The sequence below is a fragment of the Diospyros lotus genome, chromosome 7 (assembly GCF_014633365.1).
Source record: "Diospyros lotus cultivar Yz01 chromosome 7, ASM1463336v1, whole genome shotgun sequence".
NCBI classification, from domain to species: domain Eukaryota; kingdom Viridiplantae; phylum Streptophyta; class Magnoliopsida; order Ericales; family Ebenaceae; genus Diospyros; species Diospyros lotus.
This window is the reverse complement of record NC_068344.1, coordinates 28,778,957-28,805,573: the sequence shown is the minus strand read 5'-3', so window position 1 is coordinate 28,805,573 and position 26,617 is coordinate 28,778,957. Positions and strand designations below refer to the sequence as shown.

The following is a 26,617-nucleotide window of genomic DNA, read 5'->3' as shown; positions in this document are numbered from 1 at the left end:
TCATCGGTCATTAATAATATTATAAATTATCAAAAGAACAATGTAATGAGATGATTGAGAGCTGAAAGTTGGGTAAGCTGATAGGATTCAATACAGTAGAAGAAAAATATTATTTAGCGATCAAATTTTTCCATAACTAATTAGCCATAGGTTAGCGATGGAATTTTCATCGCTAATTTTTGTTAATATTTTTTAATTTAGCGACAAAATTATCAACGAGAAATACCCGTCGCTAAATATTTTTAAAATTTAGTGAAAGAATTAATGACGGGAAAAATCCGTCGTTAAATATTTTTAAAATTTAGCGATGAATATGTCCGTCATTAAATAATTTTTGTAATTTAAAATATAATATAATTTAAATTTTTTATTAATTTTTTTAATTTAGCGATAGAATAATTTTGTCTCTAAAAGAAAATAAAAATAAAACTTAAATTAAAATTAAAATCTTTTAACGACGGAATAATTTCATCGCTAAAAGAAAATAAAAATAAAACTCAATTTAAAATTATTTAGCTACAGAATAAATTTGTCATTAAATGAAAAAATAAATAAATATTTACCGGTGAAGTTTCATTGATTTGTTTTTTATAGCAGTTTTTGGGTATTTGGGTAAAATTAAATATTTACCGGTGAAGTTTCATTGATTTGTTTTTTATAGCAGTTTTTGGGCATTTGGGTAAAATTAAATATTTACCGGTGAAGTTAATATTTGATTTGTTTTTTATAGCAGTTTTTGGGCATTTGGGTAAAATTAAATATTTACCGGTGAAGTTAATATTTAAGTTACTAGTGGGTGATTTCCGTCTGTAAATAAAAAATCTTAAAATCAGACTTGTCATTTGTCATTTAGTTTTTTAATTTTTGAAATAAAATATATATAAAAAATATTTTCATAAATCAAAAACCTGTAAATCAAAGCCTCGTAATTAAAATTTCTCCAAGCCCACTTATTTTTTTTTTTTCAACCCATATTGGATCTGATTTAAATAAATATTGGGTAAACTGATTGTATATCAAGACTTTTTGTCCAGAGAGTGTTTAAATTTTACTTTTTATCATATCAGCTTTTTAACTTTTTTTTTGAAATAACAACAATATCCTCTCCATTGCTAATCACATTAAATAAATTGACCATACACATCTTAAATTTTAAACTTTTAGCTCAAGAACTATTTAAACTTTATTTTTTGTCAAATTGATATTTAAATTTTCTTAAAATGGCCACAAACTAATGGGTTCATTGGAAATTCCATCGTCCATAATTAGTTTTCAGACAATGTATATTGATTTTCTAACACTATTAGTAATAAAAGGAGTGTTGTGGCTATTTTAAAAAAGTTTAGGAATAAATTTAACAGCTCATAAAATTTAAGAGATATCAAACTAAAAACCCAAAATTTAAAAGTAGTGTCGACAATTTACCTATAAATCTTTGGTCCTTCTTTAAAATTCCATTTGAGCCTAATTTTAGATAAATCGTTGGGCCCTCTTTTAAAATACAACTTAGGCCTAATTTGAGGCCCAATATAAATTAAAACTTTGGGCCTTCATTTAAAATTTTATTTGAGCCTAATTTTAAATCAATCTCCGAGGCATCTCTTAAAATTCCATTTCTGCCTACCAAAACTTAAATTCTTAAATGAACAAATAAATTTAAATTTGATGCTTATCATAATATTTTACATCAATATTTTATGTTATGTCTCATATTAATATAAATATATAAATCATCTCAAATGTATAATTATACAAATTACATTTTCAAATCAAAACAACTGCTCGAGACAAGCTGGACAATAGTTGCGCTGGCACCAGACCTCATAAGTCAAAGTCAAAATCCAAAGTCGAGCCAACCCAACCCATAATTTGTGAACGCCATCACTGCATTGCCTCAGAACTTCCAGGAAAGTTCCATAGAATATATAATGTATATCTAAAGAGTCTTTGCACACCACGTAAAATATGTTTTTTTTTGTCTCCGCCTTTTCGTCGCTCTATAAGAAGCAAAATGCTATATCTCCCTTTTGGGTTACTCTTTGAGCTATCAAATATATATCAAATGATAAAAATATTCTTGATTTAATGCAATGAGGTGAGGTGATGAGATAAGGTAAAACGATGAGACATGATTAAACATCTCTTATCCAAAAAAATGAGATGATGAAGCATAATAAAACGAGACGATAAGATGCAAAGAGTATTTTTTTCATTCAACATGTATTTGGTAACCAAAGGAGTAGCCCAAAGGGTACCCCTGGCATGATCCTATTAACAAACTCATACATCACCTCCAACGCAAGTAACATGTGATAATAGTATCTAGAAATTTAAATTTATATGCCTTTAATTTATCCATGATTAAGACTTAGAAAATTGATTGTGATTAAGATTATCTTTAATTAAAAACTTACTTTTTAATTTATCTTCTAATCAAAATATAATTTTTTATATATATGTATGAATGTTAAGTGTATAAATAAATATTTAATATCTTAAAATTATTATAACAATATCTAATATTTTATTTTTTTACTAATAATTTTTTTAATTTAAATTTTTCACATAAAATTATGTGTTTATTTATATATTTAATAATTTAATTGTGATTTATTTTTGGTACTAAATCCTAACATAACCAATTGCCCTTTTACAGCAGCCAACATACACTGACGACCGAGGAGTTGAAGGCCAGGTGGGTGCAACAATCCATGCACAGTAACGAGTATTGTTGCAATGAGTTATGCTATTTGTACAGAAATACTTTTACAGATTGATTTACAGGTGTGATATTTGGCGAGAAATTAGTGATATTTGAGATGTAAATTAAAGCAATTTATCACGATAAATTGGATTTGAAAAGCAAGAGATAGAGAGACGGGACAAAACTCAGCTCGTCATCCTCTTCGTCATTCTCCGATGAATCCGAGAAGCAAGACTAGTCTTCATCGTCCTCCTCGTCGAGCTGCTGGGTCCATTGAGGTCCTGAAGAAGGTAAGAACTTATCTTTGCATAATCGAAGAACTAAAAGCGGGTGGGTCATTACCAGAGCAAGATCGAGATTTGGATGGAGCTCCAGAAGAAGCAGCGGATCTACGAGCTGGGTTCGCTGCCGCCATTCTTGCTTGAAGAAGCCGTGCCCCTTGGATTATCTCTGGCAGCAGTACGATCGGGAGCATCACAGATTGAAGCAGCCGTTATCGACTTCTTCGCATTCAAATTTGATTTGATTTGATTATTCTTTCCATTTTCTTTCAGATATTCATTTCATGGTTGTGTACAGATTCAATCTGTTCTTTTTCCTTTGATTCTTCTTTTTTTTATTTACAAAATTTGTGGGTTTTGGGTCCATTTGGGAGATGTTCCTGATTTGGAACAAATTTTGGGTGAAGAAGAGAATAATATGTTTGTGTTCTGTAAATCTACCAATTCCAATCCATTTTTACTGATAAATGAATTGAATGGTGTCCCATTATGCTTTGCTTTGCAACTGCCGCCCTCTCATGGCTGATTCTGAACTCCTTAAGATTTAATCTTTTGGCAGTTTGAGTAAATCTTTGATTTGATGACTCCATTGACAACGAGAGAGAAACAGAGGCAGAGAGAGAGTGTTTTGGGTCTTCAGGTTTGGGTCATTTGGTTATTTATCAGGGGCAAATTGGTCATTTCCTTATTCCTGTAAAACTTCTGTAAATATCTTTCTGTACAAATAGCATAACTCGCGTTGCAATAGTACTATTGGGACATGCGAAGCAACTTCGAAGGTTCTTCAAGCAAAGCCAGAGAGTGTCCTTATGCCTCCCATGGATGATCAATCGAAAGGCAACTGCAAGGACAAAATTGTCTTGTAAATACTATTACTAGAACATGTGAAAATGCTATGAGAAATTCTATTCACAGCGAGAGTTTTACTCTTCGCAGTCTTTTCTCGTTAAAAATTTTCATCATTTTTCAAAAATCCTATTTTACCCTTTTGTCACCCCACTATATCATCTTTATTTCCTTTTTACTCTACAGTCACTCCATCTCTCTTTCTCTCTCATTATATCCATTTTTTTCTCTCACACCCATCTCTCCATCTCTCTCTTCCAATGAGCACACACACAAATATGTATATATATATATATAAACACACACAGATAATTTATTATAATAAAATAAAATTAAAAAATATAAATAAATAAATTATTTTTAAATATCTGTATTTTAAATAATTATAAATTAACTAATTATAAATTTTTTAACTAATTTTAAATTATCGTAAGTTAAATTTTTGATACTCAAAAAAATTTAAAATTAGTTAATTTATCTTATTAAATTACTTAAAGATACATAAACTTAAAATTAATTATTCAATTAACTAATTTAATAAGATATATATTTTTAAAAATTAGTTAAATTTATTTAAAGATATATGTATCTTTTTAAAAATAATTTATTAAATAAATTCAACTAATTTATTTTTAAAAATAATTAATTAATTTAATTTATTTAAAGATAGATGTATCTTTTTAAAAGAATTAACTAATTTATTTATTAAATAAATTCAACTAATAAGATACATGTATCTTTTTAAAAAGAATTTATTTATTTATATTTTATATTTTATTTTATTATAATAAAAAATTAATTAAAATTAAAAAAAAAAACTTCCCAAAAGCCAACTTTTGGGAAAGAGTGGGTTCCCGAACGCTGGCTTTCGGGGAACATTTTAATTGTAAAAAAAAAATTAAAATTAGTTATTTTATTTTATTAAATTACTTAAAAATACATATATTTAAAATTAGTTATTCAATCAGTTAATTTAATAAGATATATATCTTTAAAAATTAATTGAATTTATTTAAAGATATATGTATCTTTTTAAAAGTAATTTATTAAATAAATTCAACTAATTTATTTTTAAAAAAATTAACTAATTTAATTTATTTAAAGATAGATGTATCTTTTTAAAAGAATTAATTAATTAATTTATTAAATAAATTCAACTAATAAGATATATGTATTTTTTAAAAAAGAATTTATTTATTTATATTTTTTATTTTATTTTATTATAATAAAAAATTAATTAAAATTAAAAAAAAAACTTCCCAAAAGCCAACTTTCGGGAAACAGTGGGTTCCGAAAGCTGACTTTCAGGGAACATTTTAATTATAAAAAATAAATTAAAATTATTTATTTTATTTTATTAAATTACTTAAAAATACATATATTTAAAATTAGTTATTCAATCAACTAATTTAATAAGATATATATCTTTAAAAATTAGTTGAATTTATTTAAAGATATATGTATCTTTTAAAAAATAATTTATTAAATAAATTCAACTAATTTATTTTTAAAAAGAAATAACTAATTTATTTATTAAATAAATCCAACTAATAAGATATATGTATCTTTTTAAAAAGAATTTATTTATTTGTATTTTTTTATTTTATTTTATTTTATTATAATAAAAAAGTAATTAAAAAAAAAAAAAACTTTCCCGAAAGCTGGCTTTCGGGAAACCTAGCGTGCCCCGACCTCCAATTTTCAAGGAACCCAACATTCCCCGAAAGCTGGGAGTCGGGAACGCTGGGCTCCCCGAAAACTAGAGGTTAGGGCACGCTGGGTTCCTCGAAAGCTAGCTTTCGGGGAACAATTTGATAGTAAAAAAAATTAAAATTAGTTATTTTATTTTATTAAATTACTTAAAAATACATATATTTAAAATTAGTTATTCAATCAACTAATTTAATAAGATATATATCTTTAAAAATTAATTGAATTTATTTAAAGATATATGTATCTTTTTAAAAATAATTTATTAAATAAATTCAACTAATTTATTTTTTAAAAAAATTAACTAATTTAATTTATTTAAAGATGGATGTATCTTTTTAAAAGAATTAACTAATTTATTTATTAAATAAATTCATTTAAAAAGAATTTATTTATTTGTATTTTTTATTTTATTTTATTATAATAAAAAAGTAATTAAAATAAAAAAAAAACTTTCCCGAAAGCTGGCTTTCGGGGAACCCAACGTACCCGACCTCCAGCTTTTGGGGAACCCAGCGTTCCCTGAAAGCTGGGGGTCGGGAAACGCTAGATTCCCAGAAAACCAACTTTTGGGAAAGTTTTTTTTTTATTTTAATTACTTTTTTATTATAATAAAATAAAATAAAAAAAGTACAAATAAATAAATTCTTTTTAAAAAGATACATATATCTTATTAGTTAGATTTATTTAATAAATAAATTCTTTTTTAATTTTATTTTATTATAATAAATTATCTGTGTGTGTTTATATATATATATATATATATTTATGTGTGTGCTCATTGGGAGAGAGAGATGGAGAGATGGGTGTGAGAGAGAAAAAAATAGGTATAATGAGAGGGAAAGAGAGATGGAGTAATTGTGCAGAGTAAAAAGAGAAGGAAGATGATATAGTGGAGGTGACAGAAGGGTAAAATAAGATTTTCGAAAAATGATAAAAAAATTTGACAGAAAAAAGCTAAATTTCCCAAATGCTATACTCAAGAACGGCAGTGTACGAATGAAGTTACTGTATTCCAGTCGGAATAAAATTCCTTTATATATAGCTTCAGGCTGCAGCCCTGCGATGTGTGTAAATTAAGTTTTGTCATTAACTTTATATCTAACCCTGAATTTAGACTTGATTGAGACTGCAAGTCTTAATTTGAAGGCAGAAATCAAGTCAACATTACAGATAAATGTTATGGCTTGGAGACTCAAACCCTTATTATTATCTTCTTTATAATACAAAATCTCACGATTGCTTGTTGCCGTGCCTCTATGAACAACCTTATTTGTTAATTATTTTCTCGACATATTTCTTTAGAGACCAACCAAAAACTCAAGTCAAGCCCAAGCCATACTTCGGAGACTTTTCCAGCACCAATAATCGTAGACTCTCTTGTAGTCGCCCACCACTATTATCACCTTCCTAAAAGCAACTTCCTCAGATGCCTGCTCCAGTCCAGCATAGCCATCATATATTCATATTCTCTCCAGCTCTTTAATGGCTTCCTCAACAAACTTTTTCTTTCGTCTCTGCCTTTTCATTTCCCTAGCCTTAGCAGAGACTCACGCAGCCACCTTCGATATCACTAACAACTGCAATTTCACAGTCTGGGCTGCAGCCATCCCTGGAGGTGGCCGCCGGCTAGACCAAGGCGAGACTTGGAGCATCAACGTGAGATCAGGCTCGACACTTGGCCGGTTTTGGGGTCGAACCAACTGCAACTTCGATGAAAAGGGGCGCGGCCATTGTCAGACCGGGGACTGCGATGGTCTACTTGAATGCAAAGGCTATGGGACACCCCCAAACACCCTTGCCGAATACGCCCTGAAACAGTTCAGCGATCTGGACTTCTACGACATCTCCCTCGTCGATGGCTTCAACGTCGCAATGGAGTTTACTCCAACCACCGGAAATTGCCGTGGACTTAAATGTACGGCTGATATCAACCAGCAGTGTCCGACGGAGTTGAAGGCCCCCGGAGGATGCAACAATCCATGCAGAGTGTTCAATACAAGTGAGTATTGTTGCACTAGTGGTAACTGCAATCCAACCACGTACTCAAAGTTCTTCAAACAGAGGTGCCCTGATGCGTATAGTTATCCCAAGGATGATCAAACCTCCACTTTCACATGTCCTAGCGGTACTGATTACAGGGTAGCGTTTTGTCCCTGCAGCTGCTCCTGGTTTGATGAAATGGCTGATTATGTAGCCGGGGATGGCACATCATATAAAGTTAATGTCTTCCAATCTGAATAGAACCTTCGTAGCCTAAAGCCCCTGTGATGTGCAAATTCTCAGCTTTTATGAGCTTATTCCTATCCATTCCAATAATATGAGCAATGAACAAGTACTCCGCATCTGTGCTTTCCCTTCCCCAGAATGGAGTCATAAAATATTATTTTATACGATATCATATATATAAAGATAAGATGAAAGGTGAACCAAAACACATCCAATTTGTAAACCCTTCGAGATTACACATACCATACTCATCCATCAAATACAATGATTTACTGAAATAAAACCCTTCTTTTTTTTTTATTTACTTATTTATTCTTTCCAATAAAACCCTTCTATACGAAAGACTACAGAAAATTCAATGACCCCCTCCCCACCCTGAAAAATAAATGAATAAATAAAAAGAAACAAAAGAATAATAAAACAAAAAACAGGAGGAAGAAACACTTGCAGGTGCCGTAGCATTTTTTGTTAACCAAATAGAGGATGAGGCATGTCCTTTGTGTTTGTATTAGTGACAAAGTAGTACAAAAACATCAAGAAGTAGCCTACAAGGATACCATTAATCACCAAACTTAAGTATCCCTTCCTTACCATTAATCATCAGCAATTATAAGCATTCAGAAATTACTATTTACATACATTTCCCACAAAACTCAGCATAACCATAGTTGCTTCAACTGTATCTGTCATGAACTGATCCATATCCCACCCCGAGGGGTTGACTATAGCTCTTTGTTACAACGTCTCCTAGTGTTACGAAATTGGATCAAACAAACCACAATCAAATCAATTAACTACACAAGAACACAGAATTTACATAGAAATCCCAATCAACTACACAAGAACACAAAATTTACATAGAAATCCCAAATCGAAAAAAAACACGAGCATAAAAAACAAAAAATATCACTAAGCAAATAATTATTGATACAAAAGTAATATTGTCACACACACTCTATGTTAAATTTCATGTGACCTGGACATCTATTTATAGACCTAAAATCATCTATGGATGAATATAAAAAATTATATCCTGATTAAAAGATGATGCATGAGGATATTCTTCTAGATAAGATAAATCTCATATAAAATTGAATTTGACAATATTATAATCACAGTTAAATTCAAAATCATAATCACAATCAAATTAAGAAACCTAATCACAAATGAATAAGAATTTTGAGCCATAATTATTGCAAATCTCCACCTTAACTCTAAATCCACAAATGAAATTATTTAGAATTATTTCTTCCAACGAAATCACGGAGAATCAATCTCCCTGATGAATACCAACCAAACTCACGCAATGCTCGAACTTTGCAATAGGCAAGGACTTGGTCAACATATCTGCAGGATTATCATGAGTACTGATTTTTCTCATAGTTACTTCACCACAAGCAATAATCTCTTAAATAAAATGATATCGCACATCAATGTGTTTCGTTCTCTCATGAAACATCTGATCTTTAGTGAGGAAAATAACACTTTGACTGTCACAATAAACTGTATTGTCATGAAGATTGTTATTAATTTCACCCATCAACCCTTTTAGCCAAACAACTTCTTTAATGGTCTCAGTAATTGTCATATATTATGTTTATGTAGTAGACATGGCAACAATGGACTATAAGGTAACCTTCCAACTAATAACACAACTACTAATGGTGAAAACATACCCAGTAAGCGATCTTATCTTATCAGGATCACCTGTAAAATCAGAATCAACAAAACCAATAACTTCGTCTCTAGTATTTTTGAACTATAAACAGGTATCAGCGGTACTGCGCAAATATTAGAGAATCCATTAGATTACCTCCCAATGTTTTTTTACCAAAATTAGCCATGTATCTACTAACCATGCTCGCTACATGAGCCAAATCAAGGCATGTACAAACTATACCATACATAAGACAACCCATTGCACTAGAGTATGGAATTTTCGACATCTTGTCAATTTCATCATCTGATTGAGGAGATAAGCTCAATGAAAGCTTAAAAGCCAATGGAGTACTCACAAATTTAGCCTTCTGCATATTGAATTTAGTCAAGACATTATCAACATATCTCTTTTGACTTAGATACAATTTACCTGGATATCTCTTAAAATTTTTTGTTGATATGAGCTTTCACTCTCCTTATCTCGTCCTTATCTTTTGATGCTATTAACATATCATTAACATATAAAAGCAGATATATAAAGGGCCCATTCTTGTTTCTTTGAAAATAGACATAACTGTCATAACTACATCTATCAAAATTGTGCTTAATCATAAAGAAATCAAACCTTTCATACCATTGCCGATGAGACTGTTTCAGGCCATATAGAGACTTATTCAACAATCACACATAGTATTCTTTGCCTGGAACTTCAAAATCCTCTGGTTGTTGCATATAAATATCCTCATCAAGTTTCTCATGTAAGAACGTTGTCTTAACATCCAATTATTCCAATTTAAGATCTTGAATAGCCACAATACCAAGTAGGGTCCGGATGAAACTGTGTGTCACAACTAGGAAAAATATGTTTGTGAAGTTCACACCTATTTCTGATTGTATCCCTTTGCTACAAGTATGGCTTTGCTACGAGTATACCTTCTTTCTTCTTGAATATCTGTTTGCACTTAACTATTTTCTTATCCTCAGGTAGTTTTGTCAATTTTCAAGTACCGTTTTTGTATAAGGATTACATCTTTTCATGCATTGCAATAATCCATCTCTCAGATTCAGCACAACTAACTACTTCAAAATAAGTGGAAGGCTTTGCACTATAATCAATTTCTTCAACCACACTCAAGGCATAGGCAATAAGATTAGCTTCAACATACCTTTAAGGAGGTTTGATATTTATTCTGGGTACTATCCTTAGCAATATAATAATCTGATGGACCGACACTTTCTTTCGGGCTAGACTTAGTTTGAGATGACGACAACTCAAATGTATGACTATTGTCGATTTCAAACTCCACTTGAATATCAAAACTCTGGTGATCTGTAGGGTTAGTTTACTTTGCAGGCGAACAACGAAACATAGCAATTCCATCAAAAATAACATCTCTGCTAATCACAACTTTAAACGTTTTTGGATCCCATAATTTATAACCCTTAACGCCAGATTTATAACCAAGGAAGAGACTATTTAGACCTTGGTTCCAATTTTCCATTATCAACATGAACAAATGCGAGACATCCAAGAATTTTTAAATCAGAATAATTTGCAGGAGTGTACCTAACCATAATTCTAGAAAAGAGTTTTCTTATCAATAGCGAACGAATGAGATCGATTAACCAGAAAACATGATATATAAGCAGTCTCGGCTCAAAAAGACTTAGATAAACCGAAATTAGATAGCATATATCGTACATTTTCCATCAAGGTTTTGTTCATCTGCTCGGCTACACCATCTTGCTGACGCATACCTGGAACTGTTAAATGCCTTAAAATTCATTTTTTCCTACAGAAATTATTAAATTTACGTGAACAAAATTCTAAGCCATTATCTGTGCAGAGACACTTAATCTGTCTATCGGTTTGTTTCTCAATCATAGTCTTTCATTACTTGAAAGTAGCAAAAACTTCGATCTTCTATTTCAAAAAGAATACCCAAACTTAGAAAAATCATCGATGAAAGTCAACATGTATCTGGCACCACCTGCAGAGGGTACTCTGGTCAAACCCTAGAGATCAGAATGGACATAGTTCAACATACCTTTTGTATTATGAATGCCTTTAGTAAATCTAACTCGTTTTTGCTTACCAAAGACACAGTGCTCACAAAACTCCAATTTTCCAATACTCTACCCTTCAAGAAGTCATATTTTGCTTAATTTAGCCATACTTATTTCACTCATATGTCCAAGACGCATATGCCATAACTGAGTGATATCAGTATCAGATAAAGAAGAAGTAAAAACAAAAGCATCTCCTATAACGATAGAACCCTGCAAAACATACAATCGACCGTACTGTTTCGTACCTTTTATCACAACAAGAGCACCTCTACTGACCTTAATAACTCCACATTCACCAATGAACTTGTACCTATTCAGATTAAGAATACTTAATAAAATAAGATTTCTTTTAAGATCAAGAACGTGTTTGACATCAGTTAAAGTTCGAACAATGCCATCAAATATCTTAATTTTAACTATTCCAATACCAGCAATTTTACAAAAAGAATTATTACCCATCAACACATCACCAGAATTCAGAGTTTTATATGTCGAAAACCAATCCCTATTATGAGACACATAAAATATGCATGTTGTGTCGATGATCCAATCTTCACTAGGTTTAATAACCTCCTTAGATACCACAATAAGTTCCCTATCATTACTGTTATTTTTAACAACATTGACTTCACTAAAAGTTTTTGGTTGTTTTCCTTTCTGGTTAGCTTTCTGTCTCTTAAGTTTATTCTGCGACTTATAACACTCTTTTTTCATATGTCCTTTTTTCTTACAATAATTACAAACTTTTTCTTTATTCTTAGCTTAAATTCCCTCTACCACCAGAATTTCTATCTTGTGCTTTTCTTTAACCAGCAGACCATTCCCTTGATTTTCAAAAGTCTCCAATAATTGCTTATCATTTTTTTTTTCGAGAATAAAGCATCATAAACTTCATATAGGGTGAGAGTGTCCCGACTATAGAGTATGGTGTCTCTAAAAGTTGAATACGAAACTGATAGAGAACATAACAAAATTAGACCCAAACCCTCATCATCATACTTAACCTCCATACTTTCCAAATTAGAAACAATTTCTTTAAAAAATGTTAAATGACTTTCACTAAACGTACATTCGACCATTCAATGAGAATACAATCTTTACTTCATATGCAACTTACTAGTTAAATTATTCGTCATACACAGCTGTTCTAGTTTCAACCACAGAACGGTAGTGATTTTTTTTTCAAAACATTATGTAAAATTTAATTTGATAAATGCAGATGTATCTGAGACAAGGTCTTAAGATCCTTACGCTATTTTTCTTCAACACTCCATGATTGTGGCATTTTTTTCAAAGACCAAAAGTGCATCGTCTAAATCCATTTGTGCCAAAATTGCATGCATCTTAGCCTGCCATAATGAAAATCTGATATTCCGGTCCAACAGAGGAATATCGTACTGTCAAGCCCTTGAATTAGGGCTTGCAATTTGGCAATATGAGAATGCTATAATTGATAGAAAAGAGAGAACAGAAAGAAAGGAGAAGGATAGAGAGAATCAATAGAGAGACTTTGATTATTCATTTTTCAAGATATCCCTCAAAGTGCCATAAGTCGATCTTTTATAGGACCTCTAGCTACCTCAACTACCTTCTACCTCCCCAACGGCTTCAGTTAGCCGCTTATAGTATTTCTACTACTTCTTTATTTCCTTATTTAGACCCTAACATTCTACAATATTACACACTACTCCCTAGGGTCGTGATAATCCCCACCCCTTCAAACAATTTATGTCCCCAAGAATTGACAACGAACGCTATGGTTCAACCAATCCCTACCTTCAATATTTGTTGCCTCCGTCTTCTCCTTACTATTTTGTTTTTCCCTTTTGAGTATTAGAAGTGTAGCAGCGTCTGCCTCTAATTGTTGCGTTGCTGCTTCAGCTTTCCCTTCAAACACTTCATCCAGTTGTGATTCCTCTCCGATGATCACCCTGCACTCCCCTATTTTTGCCTGGGAAATATCTTTTTCTTCGTCTTCGTTTTCCTTTTTCCCATCATAACCTTCCATATTCATCAACTGTCTTGTGCACTGAAGACCAGGGCTATATTTGTCTCCACACTTGAAACATACCCCCAATTACCTTCTCTGTTCCATCCAACCTCCTTTACCGCCATTATTTTTTATTGTTGTCTTTACTGTTGGTTGATCAAGCCCTATAAGCAAGGCCCCGGAACTCCGTCCCCCATACTGTCCGGCTAACAGACTTGGCTCGTAGGGCACATTATGCTTCTTAAAAATGGTCTCTAAGGTCATTTCTTGCAGCCTCACTTTTTTGGCAGCTTACCCTACCGTCTTAGGTGTCAGCATCTTGACCATGGGTTGTAACTCCTCCTTCAACCCACTAACAAAGCTTGATACCAGGTACTATTCAGTGAGCCCTGGTTGTATGGTACATACCATGGATCTTAGCTCCTCGAATTTGGCTTGGTACTCCATTACAGTACCTTCTTGCTTCAGCTTGCTGAATTCTTCAATAACATCTGCCATTTTCTTTTCCCCAAAACACTCACAGAGCCCTTCCGAAAAAACTCTCCAACCTCCTTGCAGCCCTTCATTTTGGACCCACCCTTGGTACCAAGAATCTGCCACTTCATTTAGATAGGTAGCCGCTAGAGTCACATTCTGTTCCTCATAAATCTGATAGAATTGAAAGAACCTTTCGCACCTCCTTAGCCACCACCTTGGGTTCTTTCCCTCAAACATGGGTATCTCCAGTTTTGGCATGGGTGCATTGCTGTGCGCTAACTGTTGCAAGTTTCTTCTCGGATTTTCTTGAACTATCTGTTGTTCCACTTCTTCCAAAACTCCGACCGTTCCCGATTGATTGCCTTGATGCGGCAAGATCGTCTCCGACGCCGGCCTTGGTGGAAATTCCGGCGACAACCATAATTGGGGCAGAGAAGCCAACATATTTAACATATTGTTGATCCTCTTCCCTTGTTTCTCTACCGTTTCTTGACACCTTTGAATCGATTCTTGGCATCTTCCGACTGCTTGTTGCTTTTCTGATGTCGCTTGCATGGCTTCCTTCCACTCAGCCATCTGCCAAACTTCAATTCATCGCTTTACGCCATCTCAAGATTTAACCCACATCATGCCTTCACTCTCACCTACCCCAGTCGTGGCCCACTTGATGCGTTGCTGCATAGGATGCAAGAATTTTCGCAAAGAATTACACCACTTCAAGATTTGACTAAGAGCCGTTGTTCGTGCTCGCCTACCCAAGCCCAAGCTCCTCGATTTTGAATTTCAGTCCAGACTGCTTGCGTCCGCCAGTTCTGCCCCCTCTTTGGTTGCGTCTTGTCGAGTCACGAGTCTGTCTACCCTTTGATCGCTTGCGACTACCACTTCGCCTTCAACTACCGTGACTGCGCTGGAGTTGCTACTGCTACCAAGTTCCGATGCTGGTCCTCACCTTGATGGCTTCCGCCGATTACCCCACAGCTAGTTCGTCCAGCTTTGATACCACTTGTCAAGCCCTTGAATTAGGGCTTGCAATTTGGCGATATAAGAATGCTAGAATTGATAGAAAAGAGAGAACAGTAAGAAAGGAGAAGGATAGAGAGAATCAATAGAGAGACTTTGATTATTCATTTTACAAGATATCCCTCAAAGTGCCATAGGTCTATCTTTTATAGGACCTAGCTACCTCAACTACCTTCTACCTACCCAACGGCTTCAGTTAGCCGCTTATAGTATTTCTACTACTTCTTTATTTCCTTATTTAGACCCTAACATTCGACAATATTACAGACTACTCCCTAGGGTCGTGACACGTACTTCAACGAAGTCATTAAATAACCTTGAATAATATCAAAATAATTTAAATAAGAAATCCAATTGAAAACGGATCAAAAATACCGAATCTGGACCAAAACTGGGCAAAAATCAAATCTGGAACTGGATGACAAATCTGAAGTGGGTCATGAATCTTGGTGGGTCAGACCAGATATGGCAAGGATCTGGGTCTTGAATCTTAGAGCTTCTTCAATGGTAGAAGCAACTGAGAAGGTAGGGATGGGTCGCGACAAAGAAGCTGGAACGACGATGATTGGCATAGCGGTCAGACAGCAAGGCGGAGGTTAGATGGTCACGCAAGGGGAAGTTGTTGGCGGCCGCAATGTAATAGGCTTCAATGGTTGGCAATAGATGTCGACTTGTGTAGAAGGGTTGATGGCGAGGCAATCGACGAGAATGACTACTGTTAGCGGTGTGGGCCGAAGGCATTGATAGACGGCCGCTAAAGTGAAGAAGAAGACCGGGCAAGCAAGGAGGTGAACAGTCAGTGATGACCAAGGGGCCGCAATGGCGGGTCCGATGGTCGACGGTCAACCAAGCATTAGAGGTGGCTAACGGAAGCATACACAACAGTGGTTACTGACGACGTGGGCGACGATGGTGTTCGACGGGGAAAAAGGTTGTCCGTAGGAGGAAGATGAACGAACAAGGGCGGCAACCAGTGCTGGCGGCAGCAACAACTAGGGTTGGGTAACCACAAACCTAGCTTGAAGAAGATGATGATGAAAATTAGATCCAACGACCGAGATCTAGAAACGGTAATGGTTTCATCCAATGATTCTGATACCACTTTGTTATGAAATTGGATCAACAATAAACCACAATCAAACCAATCAACCACACACGAATATAGAATTTACGTGAAAAACGCAAATCAAGAAAAACCATGAGTAGAAAAAACAAAAAATATCACTAAGCAAATAATTGCTGGTACAAGAGGCATATTGTCACACACACTCTATGTTAAATTCCATGTGACTTGGGCACCTATTTATAAATCTAAAATCATCTATGAATGTACACATGAAATCATATCCTGATCAGAAGATGATGCATGAGGATATTCCTCCAGATGAGATAAATCTCATATAAAATTGAATTTGACAATATTATAATCATAGTCAAATTCGAAATCATAATCACGGTCAAATTAGAAAATCCAATCATATATAAATAAGGATTTTGAGTCATAATTATCACACCTAAGATATTAAAACTTCCATGAAAAAAGATGATATATAATAACAGAGATATAACTCCAGAAATGACCATATGTTTATAATGCAATACCAGTTTGTGGATTGCCAGAGTTAGCATCAATATTTCCCAGTAAACCATTGATTCTGGCAGTTTCAAGAACATGATGACAGCTGTTAAAGCACGAAGAACAAGAAAAGGTGAACCTTCAGCAGGGTCAAGCAACTCAAATTGCATAATACATACAAATAAAACCAGAAATTCATCTGAGAATTGATGCCTGATGGTAGTGGTTAACAACTTAATTCAACTCAACTTCTATTTCCCAGTAGATTTCCATATTCAGAAAAACGATGCAACTATCATTTCAAATAAATAAATATAACACAAAAACCCTCCACACAATATTTACTTCATCATATTTGGATCTCATGTGGATAAATCAATCTGAGTTCAAGTTAGTTCCAGCTCCAAATAAATCTCATAGATCATGTTCATTTCACATTGAATATCAACAAATTTGATCTTTAGCGACTGAATTTTAACTCGATTGATTAATCTGTCCCAGTTGAAGAACTTGATGCAATCATTGCTGAGAGAGGTTGCAGGCACATATTACTAAAGAATAAAATAAATTCAGATTTTAGAAAGAGAACATGACAAACCTGTGACCAGATAAGGTGGCATGGTTGCATTCAATATTGAGTTTGAAGTCCCCTGCAAAATCAACGACCAAGAGTTAACCCTTACACTCAGCTTCAAAATCACTTATTTTTTTGGCCGTTTTACCACATATTGTGAAATGGATCATGAAACATTGACTTCAGTGAAAACTCATAACAGCTAGCTATGGTTGCATTCCAAGTGTATGATTTTACAAATAAGTACCAACCTCTATTATGACGAATCAAGTTATATATCTATGATAAACAATATGAGTGAACAGGTCCATGAACATGAGACAAATTCAACAATATTAAAGGAGTTAAACTGAGTGTCAAATACATCCCATTGACAATCAAGGCAGTAAACTACATCCCATTGATATTTGCCTTTTTGCCAAAATTGAACCTTGTGAACAGATTAGAATATCCATTTACCTGGTTCTTAATATGCCAACAATGAATGACTATACAGTCCATCCCATAAGTTAAAGCCCTTTGTGACTAACCTTGCATTGTACCTCTCTAGAGTTCCATCTGCTTTAAACTTCAAGGTATAGACCCACTTGCAACCAACTGCCCTTTTTCCATTTGGACGTATGACAATATCCCAAGTCTTGTTCTTCTCGAAGGCCTTCCTCTCTTCCTTCATCGCATATATCCAATGTTTGTCTCCTAAAGCCTCATGTACTATTTTTGGAATTTCAAATGCATTCAAGGTAGAAAGAAAGCTTTTGTGTTGGGTGGAGAGACAATGTGAGGAAAATGAAGTTGGATATGGAATGTTAAGTGTACTTTCGTGTCCTTTTTCTCAAGGCAAGGGGAAGGTCAAGGTCACTTTTGAGGTGGACTAGTTATCACATGAAATAGACTTATTAGTACCAAAAACAGGTCTATTTAGAGTGCTTTCAGTACTTGTCCTTGAGTTAGGTTCATGGTTCTATTTTGTACTAGTGAGGGTTGTACTCTTAGTGAATATTGTTTTAGCTGCTTAAGTCTCCTCCTGGAAGCTAGTTTTTCGATTCTGCTTCTGCAACAAGCTCAAAGCTTTGCAAGGCCGCTGAGATTGCTGGAAATGGAATAGTTTCAACTGGTTGAGCAGGAATGACCTCGGTATCAATAATTTCAATGGGATCAGTTGCTGTTATAGTTTCAATTGGTTCAATGGGTTGAATAGCTGCTAGAGTGGTTTCAGTTAGTTCAATGGGTTGAGTTGTTGTTGTAGGTTCAATTGGTTCAATGAAATCAGCTGGCTCAGTTTCAAGGCTTTCGAGAAAAGATGTAGAACCTGAACACACTTCCTTGAAGAATCCCCCCCCCCCCCCCCCCCCCCCCGGAAGATGAGTGGGAAGGGGCTTATAGAAAGGTTCAGCTTCATGGAATGTAACATCAATGGAGACAAAGATACGTCGGCTAGAAGAATCATAACATTTGTACCCCTGTTGGTTGGAAGAGTGGCTAATGAAGACACATTTCTTTGCTCAAGGGTCTAACTTGAATCAGTTTGTCTTATGAATGTGGAGGTAGGCAATGCATCCAAAAACTTTTCAGGAAAGGCTGCAAGTACAAAAAAAAAAATTAGGGAAGTACTCAGAGGGTGGACAAAGAACTTTTATTCCCCCAAACTCTAAAAAGAAGCCGATTGATGAGATGAGCAGCTATTAAGACTGCTTCTCCCCAAACAAATTTTGGAACATTAGACTGAAAGAGGAAAAGGCACGGTTTACTTTAAGAGATGGCAATTTTTGCATTCTGCAACCTCATTTTGTTGGAGTGTTTCAAAACATGATGACTCATGGATGATACCCTCTTTTTGGATAAACTGGGAAAGGTTTTGGTTAAAATAATCCTTTACATTATCAGAACGAATTCTTTTGATTTTTTTCCCAAATTGTGTGGCAATCATTCTTTAGAATTGAGGAAATAGAATACTAACTTCTGATTTTTCTTTCATGAGAAACAACCAAGTTGTACAAGTGCAATCATCTATAAAAAAGACAAACCACCTAGTTGTTGGTCCATAGCTCATGGCCCAGCAATTGCTTCATGGGACTACCTGTTTGTGAGACTTGGGGGAGAATGTTGCACCCATAGTGTGGATAGGGATAAAGAGTTGCGCCCCTACTAACAACTATAGCTTTTGGCAAGGTGGTAAGTGCTTTGTCTTGAAGTTTTCTAGTGGGGTCTAGCTGGTATCAGAGTAGGTCGCAGGTTCGAGTCTCCTCTGGGGCAATTCTAGGGGAGTGCGGGGGATTTTGGTGATCCATAGCCCATGGCCCAGCGCAATTCTTAGGGAGGGGGGGGAAGAGGGATTGTTTGTCCATAGCCCATGCCCTAGCAACTGCTTCGTGGGATTGTCTGTTTGTGAGACTTGGGTAGAAAGTTGCACCCATAGTATGGATAGGGATAAAGAGTTGCACCCTTCTAACAACTATAGCTTTTGGCACGGTGGTAAGCGCTCAGTCCTAAAGTTTTCTGGTGGGGTCCAACACTAGCCCCATTAACATTAGAAATTTTCAAAGGTCCCCAATATCAGAATGTATCAAGGAAAAAGGTTTATTGCACTTTATTGATTTTGTAGGAAAAGAAGCACAGTGATGTTTTGCAAACTGGCAAACATCACAATGAAAATCTGTAATAAGAACATCGTCAAACAAGGAAACATTTTGTTTTAACAAAGGGAAAAAGGGGTGTCCGAGGTGAAGATGATATGCCTAGACCTTGGTTTTGTTCGAGGAAGCCAAAAAGGAGGAAGGAGATTGGTAAGAGAGTGGTTCCACAGCCTTGTATGTCTCCTTTATTCCGCAACTTTGAATGTCTTCTAGATAGTACAAACCATCACGTTCCCTAGCAAATCCAATCATCTTCCTCAAGACTAGGTCCTGAAAAACACAATGAGAGTCAAAAAAAGGTTATTTCGCAGCGAAGTTCTCTCGTAAGCTTGTGAACCGAAAGAAGATTAGTGGACAGTTTCGGGATATGTAAGACATTCTTTAAGGAAACTGAAGGGGTTAGATAAAGACTTTCTTGGCCAGCAATAGCAGTAGGAGAGCCATCTGCTACTTTAATTTTCTGGTTTCCCATAGTGGATTTATAGGATTCAAAAAAAGTAGGACTTTGAGTCATGTGATCAATTGCACCCAAATCAACAACCCATGAACTCAAATGTGCAGTCTGTGAAGCTTTAGGAGATTCAATTAAGAGACACATACCGACTCGAGCAAGAGAGCAAGAACCTGAAGGTTTTTTGAGTGACTCTAGGAGGAGTCTCAGCCTTTTCATCTCTTCTTGGCTAAACTCCTTAAGATCGTTGTTGTTTTGAGTTGCGGGTTCCAGTGAGATTTCTTCCTTCCAGGTCAGGTTGATTTGACACTGTACATGGCCTTTAAATCCTCCAGCTCGAGCAAAAACCCATGCCTTCCCATGCAGCTTGAAACAATTCTCCTGGGTATGGCGTGGTTTATTGCAATAAGTACACCACAGTCCATCTCTAGAGGACTGTTTAAGCCGAGTGTTATGACCTGGCTTTTCTCTTTTATTTCCTCTGTCTCCAGCCCTTCTAGGCACCATTGCTGAAGCTTCAGATGTGTGCGATTCCTGTATGACACCCCATCAACTGTCTTCAGCCATAACAATGAAGAAGATTTCACAAAGTTTTGGGATTGGATCCTTACCAAGAATTTGCACTCTAATTTGATCATATTATGTGTTCAAGCCTAGTAAGAATTCGAACACTCTATCATACTCCATGATCTCCTGAAAGATTTGAATATCATCACTGCATTTCATCTTCAGGTCTCGGTAGTGGTCAATTTCCAGCTATAAACCTGTCATCTTATTGTAGTAATAAGTGACAGGCATGCTTCCTTAGTGGAAGCTACTCGAACCTTTAACTCATAAATTCGAGGAATATCTTTCTTGGAATAGGTTTGTTGCAGTGTCTCCCATATGGCTCTTGTGGTTGAGAGGAATATCGCATTCCTGCTGACCTCTGGTTTCATGGAGTTCCATAGCCATGATGTGATCATGGAATCCTCTTCAAGCCATATCTTGAATCTTGGCTCTTCGGGGCTTGGTCTAGTACCAGTTAGGTGGTCCATCTTCCCTCGCCCCTTCAGGAAGGTTCTGACAATCTTGACTCCATTGCAGAAAATTTGTTCCATCAAGGCTGTAGAATGGGCTCATACTTGGAGTTCACTGGCTGATCCAGTAGAGGAGTGGTTGGTTACATTAAAAGGTGTAGCAACAACAAGAGGTTCGCCAACAGTAGCAGAGGATGAGTCGGGTGAGAATGCATCAGTGGAAAGTGTTGACATCTTCTGGTGGAGGGTTCGGGATAGTTGCAACAACAGCAGGAAGAAAGGGCTATTAAGGCCAATTAAGCAATGAAGTCTGGAAGTATTGAGCAATTACGGCCAACAGAAAACCTAGAAGAACTGCTTTAATACCATGTAATAATTCTTGGTAAAATTTCTTCTTATTCAATATCAAGAGAGCAGTACATTATATAGAAGAAATCCTATTCTAAATATGGACAGGATTCTAATTACGAGGAAGGAACCAATTTAGGAAACAACACGTACAAGGAAATACAGCAATCAAAGAGATTGATTTCTAAATTGAAGTTATCTTTAATTTTAGAGTAGGAAATCAAGGCATGATTTCAGGAATATAGCAAGGAATAATTTCAGGAATTTTAACAGAAATATATGTGGCATATAACTATGTATATACACAGAAGATGTTATATCGTTGTGAGGCTCTCTCCAAAAATTCCTTTTTTTTGCATAAGATGTTTGGCAGAAAATAATGAAAGGCATTTCTTTCGGATATATTGATTAGATATGTAAACTTTTATGTGTTAAATTAATATATAATGGAAAGATATTCATTATTATGTAAAGTAAATTTCTAAAATTTATAAATTCTGTGAATGATAATTTCAAATTATAAATTGCGCCCCCACCATACAAAAATCCTGGATCCACTCCTGTTTGAAGTTCCATAAAATTCCATAGACAAGTTACCAAACAGGGCAGGTATGGGATTAGCAACAAAGGATGCAAGGGAACATCTGCTTTCGCATGTGACATGCAGAACAAAATGATTAAGCATTTAGTCTACACTGTAGCAAATAGAAGAACTACAGGATTTGGGAGAAAGATATCAAATTAAAGTGATTGCATTGCAAACACATTAAATCTTGCGGCATCAGAAACTAGATAAACAAAGATAAATCTTGGTATTAGATGAGTGCACAGCAAATCAGAAGAGGGACAGTGAACATCACCTATAAAGCCATATTTTTGCAAGAAATTAATTGTGTTTGCCACGTCCCCATCTTATTTGTCATTATTATCGTGTGTGAAAAATAGAATTTGCAGTCAATCACTTTTCACAAAAGAAACAAGTAAGAAACATACTGGTGCTTGATAGGTTCTTGCAGCTTGGGTTCAATAAGTAATGTGCCGAGAGAGAGAGAGATAGTTACTATTATTTTTCGCAAAGTTAGGAAAATAGCATAAAAAATACTTTAAAAAAACGAAAGGCAATCAATAAGTGGGAAAAATATTATAAGTACATTAAGCTTCTGGAGCAATATGACCTATTTGTGTAATTCTATAGTGAATTATTTTCTATTCTATAGTTATTTGCAACTAAGCTATCTGTGGGGTGTGGACCCAGCTTAAAAATTGAACACAATTACCACTGAATCCAATCTTCTTCTTATATGCTACATTGGCTTGAAGAAACCTTGCGTGCATGTAGGTAGACAACACTCAGATGAAACCTTTTTGTTTTTTTAAAGATACCAAATAGAGAATAGAGAATTGCACATATAGCCAACAAATCATGTGAAAAGAACAAAAACCTCATTTACCATTGCACATTCAGAAAATGGAAATAAGAAGTTAAGACAATATCAAAAAGTATGTTTTCCAGTACAAAACAAATCTCAGATTTGCTCAATCGAAAGGCCAAAAGAAGCCATAACTTGACATTTATACTGAAATTGCTTGCGTAGATATTTGTTGGAATTTTAAAAACATTGGTAGCTATGAAGTTAACGAACAAAAGCTAGAAAAAAAACATGAATGTGAAAGACTGTAACCTTATTATTTTTATTCATATCATCGTGCCTTTAAATAGGTAATACTTGTCAACTGAATAACAAAAAAATAGGATTTACTGTTGGACTTAAATTTAAAAAATAACAAAATTATCTCAACCCACTAAATCAGTAAACAGAATTTTGACCCAATCAACCCACTAAATCAGCAACTTTGAATCAATATTCAACATTCTTCCTTGATTCAAAGTTGCAAAACTTCAACTTTTTATGGAGCTCTTCTCTCCAAATTTCTTCCCAATTGTGAAGCACTTCTCTTCACTTCTTGATGCACTTCTCATCACAATCAATACTTCCTTCAAATGTTAAAAAAAACTCAATTTAGTTTCATGGAGCACTTCTCTTCAAAAAATTCTTCTTGGTGCACTTCTCACCAACTAGAAGAGCGTTTCCTCTTCAATTGCCGTAGGATTGTTGCCAAGCGGAGGTATCTCCCTTTCACTTTCGACCCACTACCATAAACTGAGACCTCTCAAATGAGCTTTCATTTTGACAACCCATACTTGATAATTTTCTCCATCAAAAACTGGTGGTGAAAGATATGATGTGTTGGTGGAAGCCATAGAAATAAAGAAGGCATTGATGGGTTCTCTCTCACAGACCCCTTACGATCATTGAATGCTCTGATACCACTGTTGGAATTTTAAAAACATTGGTAGCTATGAAGTTAACGAACAAAAGCTGAAAAAAAAAACATGAATGTGAAAGACTGTAACCTCATTATTTTTATTCATATCATGTCTTTAAATAGGTAATACTTGTCAACTGAATAACAAAAAAATAGGATTTACTGTTGGACTTAAATTTAAAAAATAACAAAATTATCTCAACCCACTAAATCAATAAACAGAATTTTGACCCAATCAATCCACTAAATCAGCAACTTTGAATCAATATTCAACAATATTAGCCAGTCATCTGTGACTCTTGTGACTTACCAAATGGTTAAGCTCTCTTGCCGTATCTGTGTTTAGGAGAATCTGGTAACCCTCCCAACCACCCCAAAAGACATAATTTTCTCCCCCTAGATAATGTGTGACCTGTAGCATGTGTGAGATTAGCATACTTAGGATTTCTCAAACAGCAAGAACATAAATGAACACGAAAGTCAAACAAAGATTCACGCACAGAAACCACCAACCTCCATAGATTTTTAAGCTGCAGAATATGAATATACACCTAACTCAGTGCTGGTAGAGGTAATGACAAAGGATCCATACTTGGTTGCAAAATGGAACTTCATTCATAACATTGGGCAATATACCTAGTGCTCCTGTTGGCCACAACATGTAAGTATAAAAAGATAAATATACAGACTTCACATAATTTATTAGCAAAGTGGATGTTCTCTTTAAATTAATAATTAGTTGTTTAAACAACTTTTAATTATCGAAGCGAGTTGTTAATACTACATTTTAGTAGTAGAGATTAATTGCTCTGCAACCATAACATATAGAATAAAAACAAGATGTGAAGAATTATGCACATATACTCACAAGTATAGGTTAGTAAAAGGTGGTTGTATTACCACTGTGGTGGTAGCCCAATGGTTCTAGAGTCCTCCCGTGTCTTCTAGGTTTGGAGGTTTGAACCTTAAACCCATCTTGTTTGCAGGATGACCTGAACCCATGTCATGCCAAAATGAGCGGTGGATATAGGGCCAAGCCTAGGGGTTAGGGTGATAGGCTCGCCTTCTTAGCATTAGCTATAGCTCAAACTAGACATTCCCTAATAAAGAAGGGCCCTCATGGCTACATCCAAAGGGGGTTGCTATGCTGGTTGCCCCATCTTCCTCTTTTACCAAGGCAAAAAAAGAGTTACATTAGAAAATTAGCATGAAAATCGAGCCTCACTTTCTAATAAAATCTGCTAGGACTTGTAGAAGAGATCATATATGTAGAAGAAGATGAAACAAGCTGAAATAACTGTATATTGCTTGCTTGATCTATTCTCGGGTAGTATGGGGTATTTATACACAATACTTGGGTTATCTCCTATATTCTACTAATAAATTTGAATGTTTAGAAGATAAAATACAACAAGAAGAATCACCTAGGTTATCCCCTATACTCTATGAACAAATTTGAATGTTTAGAAGATAAAATACAACAAGAAGAATTTAAAAAACTGCTAAGGTATCTTGAATTATCTGCTGTCTTTATCCTTTTATTTTTAGAGTTTTCTAGTCTCCAAATCACCTTATCACTTTATCCTTTTATCTCCTATTTTTCAGCCATAAGATAAGAAGACAAATCTAGTTGTTACTCGAATTATTCTTTGAGTAAATTGTGATATTTCTAACACTCCCCGTCAAACTGGTGTGGATATTCTCCATTCCCAGCTTCCATGTAATTTCTTTAAATCTAGTTGTAGGAAGACCTTTTGTAAAGACATCTACCCATTGACAGTGTTCTAAAAGGCACTAGGCGCTAGTCAGGCGCCAGGCTGGGGCCTGGCACCTGGGGCGCCTAGGTAGGGCCTAGGAAAACTGTTATTTATTTATTTTTTTTAATTTTGTGATGTAATTTGATATTATTTTCAATTAAATCAAAGTTGAAAAGTATCAATAATGCAACATAAACCAATAATACAACAATAATGGAATGACATTAAATTTTTTAAAACATTAATAATAATAAATAATAAATATTTAAATAAGTGAATAACAAATAATCAAATATTAACATAAATCCTAATTAAATAACAAAAAAAACAAAAAGAAAACAAAAGAGTCAACACGCAACAGCAAGCAGCACAAGAGAGAAGGGGAAATCGGAGGCGACTCTGCAACTAATGTGCGAGTACGAGAGAGAAGGGGAAATTGATGGTGCTGCTTGCTTACTGCTTACTGGAGGTGACTCTGCAACTGGTGTGCGAGCACAAGAGAGAAGGGGAAATTGGTGGCGGTGCGCGAGCACGAGAGACGCGACTCTGCAACTGCAAGAACCTGTCACGACCCGAAATCTGGTATGTCATGACCGACACTAATCCCTAGGCCCAGCGGCCCCAAAATGGACTAGTAAGCCTCTTCTCTAGCTCGATTTGAATAAAACAATATTACTGACAAGATATAGAACATGAATAAAATACCAATTCACCTTCTAACATAATATCTCAATATTTCATATACAGCAGCTGTACAAAATAAGAATATCTATCACACTGCTGTCAATAATACATACCCGATCCCGCATCTCGGGCCCTTGGCACAATTATGTGCCAACAAAAATAAAGACAAAACATCAGACTCTACAACATGGGTATGTCTCCACAGAGCATCCTATAATACATCCGAAATCAAAAGAGGGTATGACATCATACCAGAAGATT

At 34.9% G+C, this 26,617-nt stretch overlaps 3 protein-coding genes across 3 annotated transcripts in view; 1 reads left to right on the top strand and 2 right to left on the bottom strand.

Moving 5' to 3' along the window:
* LOC127806450 (uncharacterized) overlaps nt 1-24,481 on the bottom strand; it is a 56,243-nt gene extending 31,762 nt beyond the window's left edge. Inside the window, exon 1 of the mRNA XM_052343760.1 lies at nt 24,429-24,481. Coding sequence (XP_052199720.1) covers nt 24,429-24,434 — 6 coding nt within the window. The 5' untranslated portion in view covers nt 24,435-24,481. The remainder of the gene's footprint in view (nt 1-24,428) is intronic.
* LOC127806449 (thaumatin-like protein) lies at nt 6,886-8,107 on the top strand. The gene has a single exon (XM_052343759.1). The coding sequence runs from the start codon at nt 7,027-7,029 to the stop codon at nt 7,783-7,785; it is 759 nt and encodes a 252-aa protein (XP_052199719.1). The 5' UTR covers nt 6,886-7,026; the 3' UTR covers nt 7,786-8,107.
* The window catches only part of LOC127806447 (xylose isomerase), a 37,712-nt gene continuing 22,660 nt past the window's right edge, over nt 11,566-26,617 (bottom strand). Inside the window, exons 14-15 of the mRNA XM_052343756.1 lie at nt 17,161-17,212; nt 11,566-11,809 (exon numbers count right to left, since the gene is read on the bottom strand). Coding sequence (XP_052199716.1) covers nt 11,581-11,809; nt 17,161-17,212 — 281 coding nt within the window. The 3' untranslated portion in view covers nt 11,566-11,580. The remainder of the gene's footprint in view (nt 11,810-17,160; nt 17,213-26,617) is intronic.

Excerpts from the sequence above, each read along its gene's own strand:
- LOC127806449 (XM_052343759.1), top strand. The coding sequence starts at position 7,027 with ATGGCTTCCTCAACAAACTTTTTCTTTCGTCTCTGCCTTTTCATTTCC.